The sequence below is a fragment of the Phocoena phocoena genome, chromosome 15 (genome assembly GCF_963924675.1).
Source record: "Phocoena phocoena chromosome 15, mPhoPho1.1, whole genome shotgun sequence".
Lineage (NCBI taxonomy): Eukaryota > Metazoa > Chordata > Mammalia > Artiodactyla > Phocoenidae > Phocoena > Phocoena phocoena.
In genome coordinates this window covers 66,958,498-66,977,146 of record NC_089233.1, presented here as the reverse complement: position 1 = coordinate 66,977,146, position 18,649 = coordinate 66,958,498, and the positions used below count along the sequence as shown (strand labels likewise).

At 51.4% G+C, this 18,649-nt stretch overlaps 1 protein-coding gene across 1 annotated transcript; it reads right to left on the bottom strand.

Annotated features, from left to right (window-relative positions):
- Nucleotides 1–11,972: 11,972 nt before the first annotated feature.
- SLC32A1 (solute carrier family 32 member 1) lies at nt 11,973–15,903 on the bottom strand. The gene is made up of 2 exons (XM_065893514.1): nt 15,511–15,903; nt 11,973–13,160 (listed from the first exon to the last, which is right to left on the bottom strand). Exons 1-2 carry the CDS (start codon nt 15,901–15,903, stop codon nt 11,973–11,975), a joined length of 1,581 nt encoding a protein of 526 aa, XP_065749586.1.
- Between the last annotated feature and the right edge of the window lie 2,746 nt (nt 15,904–18,649).

Sequence of the window (18,649 nt, the reverse complement as noted above, 5' to 3'; positions counted from 1 at the left end):
CCTGCCACCTAAAGCTGAGCTGTTCCATGGATACCAAAAATGTTTGTTTTTATAATCCACTGAAATTCTGGGGTTGCTATGCAACATTATTGCAGGAAAAAACTGACTGATACACTAGACCAATGGCGTTCAGTAGTTCTTTCTGTTTTGATGGGAACGTTCTACAATCTGAAATGTCTAATGCAGTAGCCACTAACCACATGTGACCACAGAGCACTTGAAATGTGAGCAGTGCAACTGAGGAATGGAATTTTTATTTAATTTTAATTTACATTTAAGCTTAAATAGCCATATATGGCTAGTGGCTACTCTGTTGCACAACGTACCACCAGACGAAATCCATGGCTGTAGTTATTTGCCCATGGAAATGACTAGAAGATAGATCAGAAGCCTACTGTGTTTGTTAGTTTCCTAGGGCTGCCATAACAAAGTACCACAAAGTGAAATGGCTGAAAACAACAGAAATTTATTCTCTCTCGGTCCTGGATGCTAGAAGTCCAAAATCAAGGTATCAGCAAGCCTGTGCTCGTTCTGAAAGCTCCAGGGGAGAATCTGTTCCTTGCCTCGCTCCCAGCTTCTGGTATTGCTGGCAGTCTCTGGCTTGTAGACCCAACCCTGCACTCTCTGCCTGCATTGTCATGTGGTCTCCCTGTGTGTGTCTCTCTCTGTGTATCTCTTTTCCTCTTCTGATAAAGATTTAAAAAAATCATATCATATTAGGATTAAGGACCCACCCTACCTCAGTATGACCTCATCCTAATTACATCTGTACCTCTGCAACAATCTTATTTCCAGATAAGATCACGTTCACAGGTACAAGACATTAGGACTTCAACATATCTTTTTGAGGGGCATGATTGAACCTACAGGGTCAACACTAAGTTTTGAGGGAATTGTCTTGTCAAGAAACCACAAGTCTGGACTCCAAAATTATATATTTGATTTGTAAGGTAACCCTAGGATCCCAAACCTGCACCAGGAGGAAGCCGAGTGTGAAAGCTGTGCCACCCCAAGGAGAGGATACTCTCTGAGATCCCCAGGAGGTTCACAGATATGAAAGAACTTCTCAGAGGGCAAAGCCAAGAGCACTGAGAACAGTGGACAATGGAGTTGCCCCAGGAAAGGAGAGGCAGAGAGAGCTCTAACCCAGAAGTTACTCCACTGCCAGGGAAGGAAATCCATAAATTCCTGACCAGCACATTTTGATCATTGCTATCAACCTATGACTGCTGTGTGGGGAGCTTTCAAAAGTGCTAATGCCTGGGTCTCACCCCTAGAGATTCTGCTTTCATCCTATGTGGTGAGACCTGGGCATGGGGAGCTTTCTAATCTCCCCAGATGATGGTAGAAGGAAGCAAAATTTGAGAATCAGTGTTCCAGGGCCTTGCACCTCCAAGTGTGGATTGCAGCCCAGCAGCCTCACCATCACCTCCAGCTCCACCAGAGATCCAGTGAATCAGGAACCTGAATTTTAAGAAGATCCCCAAATGATTCACGTGCATATTAAAATTTGAGAAGCATGGGTCTGGACCTCTTACCAGCTCTGATTTTTATGTGAGAAGGAAATACAACTTCTGTTCCACTTAAGGCACTCTCATGTTGGTCTCTGAACTCACACACACACACCACTACGTATACACACTGCACATTTAGGTGATCAGGCAATGCATATGCTCTTATTCATGAGGGAGTCTGCACAGCAGGACTCAGGTGATAGAGCCATTAGAAAACTGTTCCAAGGAAATATTTGCTTCCCAGTCTGCCTGATGCTTGGCCAGGAGGGTGTGATGGGAACGGGCATCAAATTTGGCTGTTGAAGCTCAATATCAAAAAACAAACAACCCAATAAAAAAATGGGAAGAAGGCCTAAGAAGACATTTCTCCAAAGAAGACAGATGGCCAAGAGGCACATGAAAAGATGCTCAACACCGCTAATTATTAGAGAAATGCAAGTCAAAATTACAATGAGGTATCACCTCACACCAGTCAGAATGACCATCATCAAAAAGTCTACAAACAGTAAATCCTGGAGAGTGTGTGGAGAAAAAGGAATCCTCCTACAGTGTTGGTGGGAATGTAAATTGGTGCAGCCACGATGGAGAATGGTATGGAGGTTCCTTAAAAATAGAGCTACCATATGACCCTGCCATCCCACTCTTGGGCATATTTCTGGAGAAAAACATAATTTGAAAAGATACACACACCCCAATGTTCATTGAAGCACTATTTACAATAGTCAAGACATGGAAGCTACCTAAGGGTCCATTGACAGATGAATGGATAAAGATGTGTTTTGTATATATATATTACTCAGCCATTAAAAAAGAATGAAATGATGCCATTTGCATCAACATGGATGGACCTAGAGATTACCATACTACGTGAAGTAAGCCAGAGAAAGACAAATATCATATGATATTGCCTATATCTGGAATCTAAAAAAAGGATACAAATGGGACTTCCCTGATGGCGCAGTGGTTGAGAGTCCGCCTGCCGATGCAGGGGACATGGGTTCGTGCCCCGGTGTGGGAGGATCCCACATGTCGCGGAGCGGCTGGGCCTGTGAGCCATGGCCGCTGAGCCTGCGCGTCCGGAGCCTGTGCTCCGCAGCGGGAGAGGCCACAGTGGTGAGAGGCCCGCGTACCGCAAAAAAAATAATAAATAAAAAAGGATACAAATGAACTTATTTACAAAACAGAAGTAGACTCACAGACATAGAAAACAACCTTATGGTTACCAAAGGAAAGGTGGAGAGAGGCATAAGTTAGGAGTTTGGGATTAAAATATACACACTACTGTATATAAAATAGGTAACCAACAAGGGTCTACTGTATAGCACAGGGAACTGTACTCAATATCTTGTAATAACCTATAATGGAATAGAATGTAAAAAGAATACATATATTTATATATATGTATAACTGAATCACTTTACTGTACACCTGTAACTAATACAACATTGTATATCAACTATATTTCAATAAATTTTTTTTTAAAAAAGGAAAACAATTTGGCTGTTGAGCTGTGATTCATCATGGTGGACTAACACCGTGTGCTCAGCCTGGCTCAGGGCTCCTTGAGCCCACTCACTGCCTGGGAAAAGGAAGAGATATTATGTAGCTAAGGAGGCAAGCAGCAGACTTGGGCTAGAGACAAGGAACTTAGCACAGGGTTTCCAGCTTCTCCCCAGATTCTGCCAACCCACTAATAGGCTCATTGGATAGAGGGGATGCTGTGGCTTTTTTTTTTTTTTGGCCACTGCACGTCTTGCGGGATCCTAGCTCCCTGACCAGGGATGGAACCCAGGCCCTCGGCAGTGACCTTTCAGTCCTCATCTTCATTGACCTGTTGTTGAGCTTCCTTTCTTCAGCTTCCCTTAGTCTGCCTTACTTACTGGTGTTCTTAGACATCCTCTCTTTATACATCCCCCTTTAGAGTGGAGCCTTCATTAGAGCTGTTTCTCAGTCCTGGTCTCGCTCTTCTTTGAAAAGCTTCTAGGTATGCTTCTTCTACTCCAAGCTCTGAGATTTAGAGACAAAAGATACCCACATCCCCATTCCTGGTCCAAATCAGATGCTATTTGTCCAGAGAAAGGAAACAAATTTTTGTCCTTTCCTGCTTCTTACAACCTGTCCTTCTTCAACCCCAGAACATCATTGTCTTTATTCTTCCCCTACCTCTCTGACTATTCTTTATCAGACTTGAATTCTCCTCTTCCTTATCCTCCTTTGCCTGAGCTTGAAATATTGCTGTTCCCCAAGGTCCTTGGCCCAGTGCTTTTCTTATTTTCATCCATTCTCCTGGTTGGCCTCAGTTGGGCTGTATCCTGCAGGCCTGCAAGCCTTGTAAATGCCCAGCCTTGAGACTAAAGAAAGAGCACAGAGACAGCAACAGAGACAACAATGTTTTATTGGATAGGGGACCTTACACATCTGAAGCAAAAGGTCCTGGAGTGATACCCCACCCCTTGTATGACAGACAGCAGGTAGGACATGGCAGCAGTCTTCACTACTCGGGGGCGGGGGGTGAGGGTGGAGAGAAGGAGGCTACAATTTTTTTTAATTTAATTTTTATTTTATATTGGGGTATAGTTGATTTACATTGTTGTGTTAGTTTTGGGTGTACAGCAAAGTTGTTCAGTTAGACATATACATATATCCATTCTTTTTCAGATTCTTTTCCCATATAGTTTGTTACAGAATATTGAGTAGAGTTCCCTGTGCTATACAGTAGGTCTTTGTTGACTATCTATTTTATATATATTAGTATATATTAGTAGGGTATATATTTTTATCCCAAACTCATAATTTATCCCTCCCAGCTACCTTTCATCTTTGAAGTTTGTTTTCAAAGTCTGTGAGTCTGTTTCTGTTTTGTAAATAAGTTCATTTGTATCATCTTTCTGGATTCCACATGTAAGTGATATCATATGATATTTGTCTTTGTCCGACTTACTTCACTTAGTATGATCATCTCTAGGTCCATGTTGCTGCAAAGGGCATTATTTCGTTCTTTTTTATGGCTGAGTAATATTCCATTGTATATATGTACCACTTCTTCTTTATCCATTCCTCTGTTGATGGACATTTATGTTGCTTCCATATCTTGGCTGTTGTAAATAGTGCTGCTATGAACATTTGGGTGCATGTATCTTTGTGAATTATGTTTTTCTCTGGATATATGCCCAGAAGAGGGATTGCAGAATCATATGGCAGCTCTATTTTTAGTTTTTTTAAGGAATCTCCATACTGTTCTCCATAGTGACTGTATCAGTTTACATTCCCACCAACACTGTAGGAGGGTTCTTTTTTCTCCACACCCTCTCCAGCATTTATTTTTTGTAGACTTTTTGATGATGGTCATTCTGACTGGTGTGAGGTGATACTTCATTGTACTTTTGATTTACATTTCTCTAGTAATTAGTGATGTTGAGCATTTTTTCTTGAATGTTTTGCCCATCCATATGTCTTCCTTAGAGAAATGTCCTTTTAGATCTTCTGCCCATTTTTTGATGGGATTGTTCATTTTTTTATATACTGAGCTGCATGAGTTGTTTGTATATTTTGGAGATTAATCCCTTGTTGATCACTTCATTTGAAAATATTTTCTCCCATTCTGTGGGTTGTCTTTTTGTTTGTTTATGGTTTCCTGTGTTATGCAAAAGCTTTTAAGTTTAATTACGTCCCTTTTGTGTATTTTTGTTTTTATTTTCATTACTCTAGGAAGTGGATTAAAAAAATATTGCTGCAATTTATCTCAAAGAGTTTTCTGCCTATGGTTTCCTTTAAGAGTTTTATAGAATCCGGTCTTACATTTAGGTCTTTAATCCATTTTGAGTTTACTTTTGTGTATGGTGTTAGAGAATGTTCTAATTTCATTCTTGTACACATAGCTGTTCAGTTTTCCCAGCACCACTTATTGAAGAGACTGTCTTTTCTCCATTGTATATTCTTGCCTCCATTGGTGTAGATTAATTGACCACAGATGCAAGGGTTTATTTCTGAGCTTTCTATCCTGTTCCCTTGATCTATACTTCTGTTTTTGTGCCAGTACCATACTGTTTTGATTACTGTAGCTTTGTAGTATAGTTTGAAGTCAAGGAGCCTGATTCCTCCAGCTCTGTTTTTCTTTCTCCAGATTGCTTTAGCTATTTGGGGTCTTTTGTGTTTCCATACAAATTACAAAAATTTTGTTCTAGTTCTGTGAAAAATGTCATGGGTAATTTGATAGGAATTGCATTGAATCTGTACATTGCCTTGGGTAGTATAGTCATTTTGACAACATTGGTTCTCCCAATCCAAGGACATGGTATATCTTTCCATTTGTTTGTGTCATCTTCGATTTCTTTCATCAGCATCTTATAGTTTTCAGAGCACAGGTCTTTTGCCTCCTTAGGTAGGTTTATTCCTAGGTATTTTATTATTTTTGATGCAGTGATAAATGGGATTGTTTCCTTAAAGAGGCTACCATTTATAGGGGGAATTAACATCAGGTTGGCTCATCAGTTACCAGGGAAACTAGCGGCTGGGGCAGGGAGCAAGCACATAGGTAGTTACTGATTAAGCCCTATGATTAGGGTACAGGTGAAGCAAGGACTGGTCAAGCAGGGGATGTACAGAGAGCAAAAGAACAGCCATCTTGAATGGTGTGACCATACAACCTCATAATTTCCTGTGACTCCAAATCTATTTATGTGTTGATGATCTTTTTGAAAAGAAATTACAATACAATAGGGAGCCCAACAGCGACTATGCCCGCTCTTGTGGAGCTTACTGTGCTTAAAGTTTGTTGCCATAGACCCATTTATCCTTCCCTCTTTTCTTCCTTTCACCTATTGATCCATCCACTGATCCACCTTTTCATCTGTTCACCCCCTGACCCATTCTTCTGTCTATCCATCTTTCCTTCATCCACGGATCCATCTATTAGTCAATGGCTTATCGACACAACCATTGGCCTTCAAAGCACATACCCACTGACCCACATCCATCTACTTGTTCATCTGTCAATCCATTGACCTAACTTTCTCTATATTAGTGATCCCAAACCAGTGGCACATCAGGAACCTAAAAATCTGAATCTAGGTGTGAAGGCAGGGAACAGTAATCTCTGAAAACCTCCCTATTTGATTCTATTCACCTTGCCTGGCACCTGTCTAAGGATGTATATTTGGGAATCACTGTCCGAGATTAAAAGCACTGTGAATACAGGAGCTGTCTTAGTTTAGCTTTCTTGGAAAGCAGACACTGCAACAAGGACTCAGGTGTAGTTAATCATTTGGAAGGTGATCCCAGAAAGGACAAGTGAGGTAGTAGGGAAAGGGAGACAGGGAAGGGGAGGGGAAGCCAAATAAAAGGTGCTTTGATGAGCTTGTGGACACACGAGGTTCAATCCTGCTGGGAACCATCTGAGATACCTTGTGGAATAGACCACAAATAATTCCAATATAGGACAGGAGCCATTCATTTATTGCCAATTGACTGGGTGTTTGGGAGCTTTTAACTCCCCAGCAATTTCAAGTTGTTCTTCCAAGGTATTCTAGAAAGTCCTTGGGCAGAGGAGAGAGAGACAGATGGAGAGAGGCACTTTGTCATGGTTTGCTGTCAGGTTCCTGAGAAGTGTCCACAACTTCTGGTGAACTCAGATGCACCTAAAGACATAGGATAAGGCATTGACCCCTACCACAGAGGCCATGTCTATCTTGTTTATTGCTGCATCCCTAGGGGCTAGAACAGTCCTTAGTCCAGTGGCCTATAGTAGATGCTCAACAAATATTTGATAAATAAATCCTGTACACCTACCAGAACTTGTGCCAGGTACTGGGTAACAATTCCTTTAATTGTGCTCTCCGTTCGGACTGTACTTTCCTCTCCCATCTAGAGTCTGTACCATTCCCTCTGCATCCTCAATCTCTCTGCCCTGTTTTCACCCCATCTGCAGAAGGTTGCTGGGAGCTGCTGGAAGCTCATATGGCTGGGCCCTCAGCACTGCTGGATCATCCTGCTGGGTGTCCCTGGCCAGAGGACCCTCCTCGCCTGGCCCCTCCTGGACCCCATAACTGGCAGAGGTGGCACCCACAGCATCTCTGTAGCATCAGCTATAGCCAGACTCTTGAAAAGTCTCAATCCAAACTTCCAGGGAGTAGAACTCATTTCCCAAGGCCAACCTCACACCCAGAGCTGGGACTAGTGTGAGAAAGTGAAGCGTTTGTTTAGAGAGCAAAATATAAAAGGATGCCAAAAAATTCAATAATCAAGATCATATTTTATGCAGTCTTTTTAAAAATCAAAATTCAAAAGTAAACCATGTGTTCAAAATAGCACGACGAACAGATAATAAAATTTAAAGACAGGATTGTATTGCTGTTATTTCCTTTTGCCTCAGACTCCATATGGCCAAGCATTGTGCCACTACTGGTCCTGTGCTTATCTGAATGTCACGCTTACCGACCCTGCCTGCCTAAGTATTTGGGAGGGAAATATACTGAGGTCTTCAATTCTTCAAATTTACATTAAAAAATGGATTATTGAATGGATTGATGGATAGATACAGGATAGGTAATCCAGCACCATAAAATGTTAATTGCTCAAGTTAAGCTGTGGAATTCTTTCACCTTTTCTGTATGTTTGAACTTTTTTTTTTTTTTGTAATTTTGGAGAAGAAAAAATAAAGAGCAGTGGGAAGGACCCCCGAGGCTGGCTCCCCGGGGTCAAAGCAGCTCCACCCCCTTGACCCCTAGGTGTCCAGTGAGGACGTACCGGTCCAGCCAGCCTGCTCCTCCTTGACCTAAGCCTGTCTCTGGCTCTGCATTTGAGATCCCTGCTCCCCACCAATAGAAAGGCCTGGATCCTCTCCACTTCCTGACTGGTGCCCGTGGAGTCCGGTTGACTCCCTCCTTCCCTCCAAGGCCCCTAAGTGGGGAACATATTAGTCCCTGGGGTAGGGTTTGTCATTTAACAAAACATGTCCTATGATATAGCATCCTTCTATGTTTTGGGGGGAAAAAAAACCCATCGAAATGTCACTTGAAATATGGAGGACTTGAAAGTAAAGCACTAGAGATAAGCAATCATTATCAACTGGGTGGGGAGGTGAGAGTGAGGAGTGGCAGGGAGGGAAGAAGCATTTAGAAATCTAAAGGTGGAGGGCTTCCCTGGTGGCACAGTGGTTTAAAATCTGCCTGCCAACGCAGGGGACACGGGTTCGAGCCCTGGTCCGGGAAGAGCAACTAGGCCCGTGAGCCACAATTACTGAGCCTGCGCGTCTGAAGCCTGTGCTCTGCAGCAAGAGAGGTCGCGATAGTGAGAGGCCCGCGCACCACAATGAAGACAGGCCCCCACTTGCCACAACTAGAGAAAGCCCTCGCACAGAAACGAAGACCCAACACAGCCATAAATAAATAAAATAAAATAAAAATTTTAAAAAACAAAGAAATCTAAAGATGGAGAACCTTCTCTCACCGCTGGGGAGCGAGGCAGGGCTGGCTCGGGACAGGGTGGTGGCTTCCTCCGGGATCTTGGTGGTTCCCAAAGCACAGAACTGGGTCAGGGTCCGAAGGGCGTAGAGCCAGGATCCGTCATAAGAACCGTTGGGAACTGAGGGAACCCTGGTGGGGTGGGAGGGGAAGGGTCTGGTCCTGAGGTGGATTCCCTTCCTCCTCAATTCCTTCACTGAATGAACCTTGCCGGCCCTAGCTGCCTCCCTCGAATTCGGATTGCGAACTCACGGCGGACCCGAGGAGAGTTCAGGAGTTCTTTTCAACTTCTAGCCATGCACTTTGGTGTTGGGGGTAGGAGTCGGAGATGCAGAGATGGGTCGCATCTTCTCCTGCCGTCTATTTCTCCCGTCGGCCTGAATGCCAGTCTGGGGATGGATGTATTGCCCACGAGGGGGCAGGGTTTCCCTTGGGGCTCCTAGGAGCTTGGCTCTCCCGCCTCTGCCTTTCTGGGCCCGCGCAGGGTGACGGGTGGGGGACCCAGGCTCCAGGGAGCTGAGCACAAAGCCGGGAGCTAAGAGGCAGTGCAGCGGCTCCAGGCGAGTCCGCGGAGATGGCAGCCGTTGTCCAGGGCCTGCCTGGTGTCTCATTTGTCCTTTTAAAGACGGGAAGGACGGAGCTGGTGCAGCGTGACGCTCCCTCCTTCCCTTCCACTGCAGAAGTCAGGGCTTTTTCTGAAGGTTACAGACCGAGCTCCAACTCAGATCGTACCCGAGGGTGGGTGGACCTGCGGAGGAGCAGCGGAGGCGGGGCAAGGACGATGAACAGTCAGTTCTCCCGGCCTGGGAGGCATCAGAGGGCGTAGAGGGATGGGAAACTGAGAATCCTCTGGTCAACTCTGGATCCTGACTCGCGACAATAGAGACAAAGGGGCATCAGGTGGGTGACAGCGGACATCTTAAATGGCCCGTTCAAATCGTCAGAGCCGCAGGCGGCCGAGGGGACCAAATTTTATCCCCCTTGCGCTTCCACACTTGTTGGATGGCTGCAGAAGCAGGCGGTGCGAGGTCACCTCTGTCGCAGGCACGCGCTCAGGGATGCTCTGCACACACAGGCAAGCACACGCATTCATCAAAGCTCTCACAAGACACAGATACAGCCTCCCACCCCCAACCCCGCACGTCTTCGTGTAGGCGCTCTCTCTCACACAAGCACACTCTGACCCACGCCGTGGCAGCGGGCAGGGAGAAATGGCCACTGTGCGTAGGCATTCTCCCCGCCCTTTCCTATGCTCCCATTGCACCTGGAGAAATCGTTCCAAACGAGGCCTCTGCCTTGGTGGGAGAGATCAAGAACCTCCCATCGTGGCTTCTCTCCCGCTGAGAATGGCCTAGCCTTCCTGAGCTCCCAGATTCCATCTGGAGAGTCTGACCGTGATCCATACCAATGCACCCAGGACTGGCGCCCCTGGAAGCAACAGGAGGGCTGCCCTTGCAGTAGGATCTGCATAAAAAAGGACAGGGTCCTCTGGGTAATTTAAGCAAACACATTCTCAAACAGGCTGCTCAAGAAAAGGGGAGGCTGGGACATAAACGGTTCTGCCTGGTGAATCTAAACAGCCAGATCTCTTCACTGTGGCTGTGTAAACCCCACCTTGGACTTGAGGGGGGTTCTCCAGGGTGAGAGGTGCCTGGGATGCTAGGTTGGCAAACCCTGGGAAATACACAACGGCCCTGCTGACTTCCTTTGTAGCTCTCTTCACAGCCGGCAGTCATACTGTGGATTTCAGAGTCCCAATCTATTGCCTGTCTCTCCTCTGCTAGACTGTAAGCTCCAGGAGGGCAGGGCTGAGTTTGGCAGCCTGCACGGTCCCAGACCTGGTGGGCTGTCTATAAATATTTGTTGAACAACTCTGTAGGGCTTTTGTACGTAAGCAAAACTTTTTCTTCCTCTTTATTTTAGGATTGGAGTTCAAGAGTGTCCACCAAATTCTCAGATGGATCCAGCCCCCGGGGAAAGGTTTGGGGGGGGGGGAAGCCTAGTCCTGGCGGCTGGGGAGCCAAGGCCACACCGAAACCGTGGACGCACCACCATGTGCTCCTTTGCCTGAGTCCCCCAAGTACTCAGAAAGCCTCCCCTTGGTGCTGAGCACCCCTCACTCTCTCCGGAGCTCTCCAGGGACTCTTTAACTACAGCTGCTTCTCCTTCCCCACTTGCTTCACGGGGTGGGCCAGGGCTGGTTCCCTCGCCACCCAGCGCCAGGATTCCCGCGGGTGCGAAAATGCAGAACTGAGACAGGGCCGCGAGTGCCTTTGTTTCTTCTTTATTTGCGGATATAATTATGCACCGCACTCTAAATTAGAGAAGGATTTTTTTCCTGATATACATTTCATCTTATTCACCACGAGCACACCACACGCACAGCAGAACAGTTCCACAACCTGATAAATTGCACAAGGTGAGTCTGGATTCCTGAAAACCGGCAAGCAAGCCGGCCCCGCCGGGGCTTCTCGCTTCCCCGCTTCGGCGAAGGAAATCGCCCACCCGAAACGGATTTCCCGGCCAGCCTTTCCCGCTGAAGGGTTGAAATGTCTCCGGAATGGGAATCGTTCTTGCTGGAGATGGCTAGACTCTGCAGATTCCAAGCACTGATGGCTGTGAAATGTGCCCGCAAGGTCAAGTTTCTGCGCCTGCGAGTTGCGCCCCCTCTCCCTCCCTCCCCCCCCCCCCCCCGGTGACAGGGACCAAAGTGTCGGGGCCCCTCCTGGAAGGACAGAAAGCCCTGCCCACAGATGCGCCGCCGCCTCCCCCGAAACCAGGGTGTTGTGGAAAAGAAAGGACAACAGAAACGCAGACGCAATGGATTGTGGATCCCTATCCCCTCCCGCCCCCAATCCCCAAAATCAGAAACGGGGAGCCAGAGATGTTTAAAGCTTGGCTTCCCAAGCGCGGCTGCAGGGCGCACGGGTTTGTTGGGGGAGGGGTGGGTGGGCAGCGGGGAGAGCGCGGGAGGGTGGCCGGGGCTGGCCCTAGCGCCCTAGTCCTCCGCGTTGGTTCGGTAGGCCTCAATGAGGCCCTCCAGCGAGTGCACGAAGCCGGACACGCTGCAGATGCCGCCGATGACGAAGATGGCGACGTCGAAGAAGACCTGGTGCCACAGCAGCTTGCGCCAGAGCAGGCGCAGGTGGAAGAGGCTGGGCAGCAGGAAGCAGAGGCCGGCGCCCGTGAGGCTGCCGGTGAGGCCCATAAGCAACGCGAAGTGCGGCACGTAGATGGCCATGAGCAGCGTGAAGACGACCAGCGCGCAGCGCAGCGTCAGGCCCCACGACTTGAGGCGCCCGTCGCCGCCGTAGCAGGCGGGAAAGAAGGCGCGGCTGCCTTCCTGGAAGAGCGACTTCTCCAGCACCTCGACAGCAGCGAAGAAGGGCAACGGGTAGGACAACAGGGCCTTGGCCACCAGGAAGATGTTGACCACGGCGCGGATGGAACCGGGCAGGTTATCCGTGATGACCTCCTTGGTCTCATCGGCCCAGGTGAGGTAGGCGACGAGCGCGAAGAGGCCTTTGAGCACGCAGGCGGCGATGTGCGTCCAGTTCATCATGCAGTGGAACTCGCTGGGCTGCTGCATGTTGCCCTCCAGCGAAGGCAGGAAGATCTGCGACGTGTAGCTGAACACGATGATGCCAATGGAGATGGGAAACTTCTTGACGTCGATATAGAACTTGACCTTCTCCCAAGCCCAATCGCGCGCCCTCGATAAGCAGTAGGCAATGACCAGAATGTTGATGACGAAGTGGGCCAAAGTGCACAGCAGGCTGAACCTGGACACGGCCTTGAGGTTCTTAAGGAAGGCGCAGGGCAGCAGCGCCGCCGTGGCGATGATGGACCAGGACTTCTGCGACACAGGCAGCCCTGGGAAGCTGTTGTACATGAGGTTGCCGCTCACCACCACGTACAGGATGCAAGTCATCACCAGCTCGATGATCTGCGCCACGTTCACTACGCGGCCGCCCAGCATGGGGAAGCGTGGAGCGCAGCAAGCGTTGGCGATGGCCACATACGAGTCCCGCACGCGTACCACCTCGCCGTCCTCGTTCTCCTCGTACAGGCATGCGATGAGGATCTTGCCAGTGTAGCAGCACACCACGGCGGCGAAGATGATGAGGAACAATCCCAGGTAGCCGCCGTGCAGGATGGCGTAGGGCAGGCCCAGCACGAACATGCCCTGCGGAACGAAAAGACAACCAGACCCGGGAGCTCAGTGGATGCTGTATCGGAATACGGCGTCTGGGGGAGTGACTTAAGGGTGTAGCCGGAAGGGGGCGCTAAGTGTGAACTGGGCCTAAGCCACTGGGAGGAGAGGGTAAGGATAGGCTGGAGTGGAGGTGTAGAGCGGTCTAATGGGGAGCCTGGGTATTGAGTCAGAGGTGGAGAAGGGGGTGTTTAAGGATGGAACTGAGAAGGAGAGGTGTGCTTAATGGCAGGGAGGTAGGGAGGGGGCTGAGTAAGGGGTCAAGCCGCAAAGAGGGAAGGGGTACGAGGAGATACCTGGGGGTGGTTCGGAAAAAGATGAGAAGGGGCTGGAGGGGGTTGACCGGAAAAGGACGAGGAGAAAGGTAGAGAGCTGGGCCTGAGCCGCTAGGAAAAGGGGATGCAGAGTCTAAGGTGGGGCTGCAATGGGGTGCAAGGAAGGCAGTGAGGGGAATGCAGGTGCCTAAGGGTCGAACTGGAGAGGGAAACCGTTGAAAGCGGCAGCGGGAGAGAAAGGAGACGGGGTAGGGAGGAAGGGGGGCTGAGCGTGGGGCAAGCGGCAGGGAGGCAAGACCAGTGGGAACGTGGGGTTTGTTGGCGAAGGGCTTTGGGTGGGGTGAGGCCAGAGGCGTGGGGACGGGGAGACAGGGTTGGACAGCCTTAGGGCCAGGCCGAAACTGGGGCGGAGAGACCGATCCCTAAGGAAGGGGACTAAGTGGTAGAGGCGAGCAGGATTAGGGGCCTACGGGGAAAACGCAAGCGCTTTGTGAACGGCGAACCCAACCGGGAGGCAATACCCAGAACCTGCGGGAACGGGCGGGCAGAGCTGTGGAAGAAGGGTTCAGAATCCACATAGGGAAGCAAAGCTAACGAAATCCAGGGTTAACGAGGCTTGCAGGCCTCCAGCCTTCCACCCTGGCCTCCATCAAGACCTACGGAACGGGGCCTTTAAAGATGCCCCAGGTGAAGGGGGGGGGCGGCAACCGAAGCTGGTGCGTGCCCCCGGTCCCTGGTTGCGCTTGGCCGTCCGGCCCGGCCCCAGAGCGGAAGGCGCCTCGGGTCGGGTCACTTACTGAGCAGGGCCCCGAAGAGCCCCGCGGAGCCCGGGTCCCGGGACAACCCCATTTCGGCCTCCAGCTCCCGGGAAACCCACGTTCTGCGCCCCAACGACCTGTGCGCTCCGGGGACGCCGAGGGTGGGAGATGGGAGGCAAGCCGCAGGGCCCGGGGACGCGTGGGGCGGAGGCCCTCTCTGCCCCTCGAGCTGCGGCATGCTCGCCTTCTCCAGCTCCCGGGGTCGTTGTGCAGGTTCCAAACCCGCTCCCGGTGGAGTCCGGCGCCGCCTGGTGGGGACTGAGGGTTGAGAGTAGGGGTGACGGGGTGGCGGGCCTGGAGACCAGAGGCGGTTCAGAGCATTTGGAGGCGGCTTCTCCAGGGTCACACGCAGAGGAGCTTTTTGCGGTGTAGCCGGGATTTCGAGCGAGAGGGGTGTCTGTGCGCAGGTAGCGCTGAGGTACCAGGGACCATATTGTGCTTGTGTGGTCATGCGTATGTGTGTGTGTGCATGTTTGTGTATACCTGTTTGTCCCCGACAGGGCTGCACCTGAGAGCGGGTGGATCCTGTATGCATGAGTTTGTGCATGTGTGCATGTGTTATGTTCAGATGGGTTTATGTGTGTGCCCTTGGTATGCACGGGTATGTGTTTCTGTGTGTGGGAGGTGTAGGGGTGTATGAAGGTGCATTTGAGGATAATTCTGTGGTCTATATATAGATGTATGTTGTGTGCACCTGTGACCGGCGTTTCTTCGGGGGAGGGGGGCTGTGGGCATGTGTGCCTGCCTATGTGCATGCGCGCTGTCTATGCGTGTGTGTCTTGTGTGTCGGGGGAGGAGACTCTCAGCTCAGATCTTTCCCCCTCTCCTTTTATGCCGAAAATGCAGCTGTGAATCCATTCCGGAGTCCCAGGCCATACTGTTCCCTCCAATCCTGATTTTCTTTCTCCCTCACCCCTCCCCACTCCCCCTCCTCCTGTTTTTCTCGCTTGGCAGGGTCTCCGGGAAAGCGTCTCTAACCGAACCTCAGCCTAGCTGTCCGGCGGCCGGGGATGAGGGAGGGGGCCGGATAGGGGGTGGGGAGACACCACCTGGGGACGTAGATCCCCGCGCAGGGCTGGAAGGGATGGGGGCAGGCGAGATTCCTGGTACAGGAAGGGGTCTTGAGGCTGAGATCTCCAGGGGACTCTACTGCGAGTAGAGCCTGGTGCGCAGATCTGGGGTGGGGGGGGGGGGCGGGGAGAGAGGCAGAGCTGGGAATCCCGCGCTCACCTGGATAGCGTTGGTCACGTTCCAGCCCGCCTCCCACGCCGTGATCTTGGGCTTGTCGTGGCCCCCGAACTCGCCACCAGCTCCCAGGGACTGGTCCTTAGAGCCCGAGGGCGGCAGGGGCGCGCCGCCGCCTCGCTGGTAATGGATGTCTCCCTCGACGGGCGGTTCAGCGCCCTCGTCCCCGCAGGGCTCGCCCTCGGTTTTCAGGATGTCCATCTGCAGGCCCTGACGGTGCTCAAAGTCGAGGTCGTCGCAGTGCGCGAAGCCCACTGCCTCCTCGTCGGTGGCCGCCTGAAAACCCATCCTGGCGAACATGCCGCTCACCTTGGCCTGGGACTTGTTGGATACAGACGTGGCCACGTTGGACAGCTTGCTGCGGAGCAGGGTGGCCATGGCGGCAGCGGGGCCCGAGAAAAGGACAGAAGGGTCTGGGGACGCGGGGGACGCACGGCAAGGCGGTGAGGGCCACGGGGGCGCGAGACCGCTATCTTCGCTCGCTTTCCCCGCGGCGCCCCGGGGCGCTCTGGCTCATGACCCCCTCGGCTGGCGTCTGAGGCTCGCTCAAGGCCGACCCGGAGGGCGGGCAGCGGGGCAGCGGGGCTGGCGGAGCGGCGGTGGCGAGTGCACTGCGGAGCTGCAGCGGGGCGCGGGCTGGGCTGCGGAGGGCGGCGGTGGCGGCGGCGGCGGCGTCAGAGCATCTACGCGAAGCTGGCGCGGCGCCCCCAACCGCGCGCAGCCCAAAGCGCTCCCGCCCCTCAGAATCTGGCGGGGGCGGAGGGGCTGGGGAGGGAGAAACTCCAGGAGGTAGGAGGAGTGAGGAGAGGGCAAGGAGAAGAGAAAGGGGGCACCAAGGGACTCCGGAGAACCGAGATGCGGACAGGAGAAGGGCGCCCACGGAAGGGAGCAGGAGGGGGCGCGTGAAGGAGGGGTGTGGAGGGCGGGGTGGGGGCCGGAGTGCTGCATTTCTGGAGGAGGTGCTAAACTCCGATCCTGGCCCTTCCCACCTCGCCGCCGCAGGGAGGGAGGGGGCCCGAGCGGGCAGATCCTCTTGGTCCCCTGTCCCTGGCTACCCCCTCCAGAGTTCGCGAGCCTTTCAGCCCCAGATCCTCTGGCCAAGGACTGGTCTAGACGCCTAGAAAGGCAGCAGGACAGTTACCTGTCTCCGGCGGCCCAGGCCGTCTGGGCATCGCTCTGTCTCCCTGGCACCCATCACCAGCACTTCAACCCGGTCGCGAGCCCCCCTTGAAGGCAGAAGTGATCGGCAGAAGTGGAGGAACGCTCTCAAGAAGGCTCAGCCCCGGCCTCGGTCACTGGGGCTGTCTCCTCCCGTCCAGGGACGACGAGATGGAAGTGATTCTGCGGGTTGTTCGCCACCAACCGTTCTCCAAACGTGTGCATAATGAGGGCGAGAGGTTGGCTGTTCGCTTTCTTTTCCTTTGGGGGTCTGGAAGGAGGAAGGACTGAAGGCACCTGTCAACAGCCTCGAGGCGGGTCTGCGAGTGCCCGCGCCGCGGAGGGGCGCAGCTGGTGCCTGGCACAGAGGAAGGAAGGGCTTGCGGCGGGCCCAGGGTGGGGAGGCGCGCTGTGCACCCCGGCCCTGCTAGCCCGGCGGCTGCCGGGGGCTTTGCAAACCTAGACTGTTTCTGTTGAGTGGGTTGCGTCTAGCTCGAGAGCAGGAGAAAGACCCAGAGACAAAGACCGACACTGTACCAGGTATTGCTACGGGCTGGAGCTGAGCGGACTCCGAGGGTGAGATCTGGTAACCATGTTTATTCTGTAAGTGCATAGTTCTGCGCGCATTTGAACCTGTGTGTGCGCAGAGCTTGTGTGCTGGATTGTATGTGTATATGTATTCCTGAATGGGTTGCTTGCGGTTTTGCCTGTAGGAGTCCTTTTGTAGTTGTGTCTCCGTGCGGGTCCGCGGCTCGGTGTGTTGCCAGCTGGGCTCCTGCCCCGGGCTCTTAGGCACTAAACAGCAGTGTCAGCGACCTGGCCGTCCCAGCCTAGGTACAGGAGGACTAGTGGTTGTGACTGGGGGCGGGATGGGGAGAATCTGAAGGAATCGAAAAGAAAGGGGCTCCCAGTGACCCCCTTCCCAAGACCCAGTCTCTCTCAGAACCCCAGTCTCCTCCTCCCCTGCTGTATTTCTAGATTAGCTCAGGTCAGCGCACAAGTAGGACGGCCTGAGGGCTTTGACCATCGCGTTGGAGCTGCCAGGAGAAGACAGGCTTCCCCTCTACCTCCTAACCCTCCCTGCCCACACCACCAGCACCTCACAGTCTCTGAGAATCTCCTCTCCGGATACGGAACCTCCACCACATTGGGCAGAGATGCTAGTAATCACTCCCAGGTACCCCCCTTAAATTCCCCCAAGAGCCTGCCTGGCAGAAAACAGAAACCCTCTGCCCTAGCGTGAAGCATTCCCCACCACCACTATGACAAGAAAACCTCTCCATAGAGCCTTCTCCCAGACACGGACCCTCCAAATCATGATAGGACTCAGAACAAAGACAGGACAGAGATCCTTCCCCCAAACACAGAGATTCACTCCTCCAAAGAGGCTTTGAAAAAAACAAACAAAAAAAATTAACTGATCTCCCAACCCAGAGATTTGCCCTAGAGACAGACCCTCCCCACCACAAACCCCAGATGCTAGGGAGAGAGAGCCTTTTCCCTACAGATTTCTATAGACAAAGATCTCTATCTCCTAATTCTCATCCCTCCCCTTCTATTCTTGGTGAAATTCTTTAGTTGCACAGGAGATAATCTGGGCAGAGACAAGAGTTCCCTAGGGCTCCCTTCCACCCCGTACATACCCAGACCTGAAGATGGTCATTGATGCCTTCTTTGACAAGTGAATCAATAACACATATGTATCAGTTGTTCATTGCCTATTTGTGTGTGGATTTTGTGAGGGTCCGGGGTGCTTATCCTGTCTTTCCTTTTCCCTACTGATGTTCACTGTTGTAGGACCCAAGGTGGGCTGTGAAGCTCTTGCAGTATTGAGAAATGAGGTCATTCATTCACTCATTTATTCATTCATTCAGCAAAATTTCTCAAAGCTTATTCTGTGTGTGACTCTCTTTTGGCTGAAGATGACACAAGCACGGTCCCTGTTTCTGCTTCTCACCCCAATTCT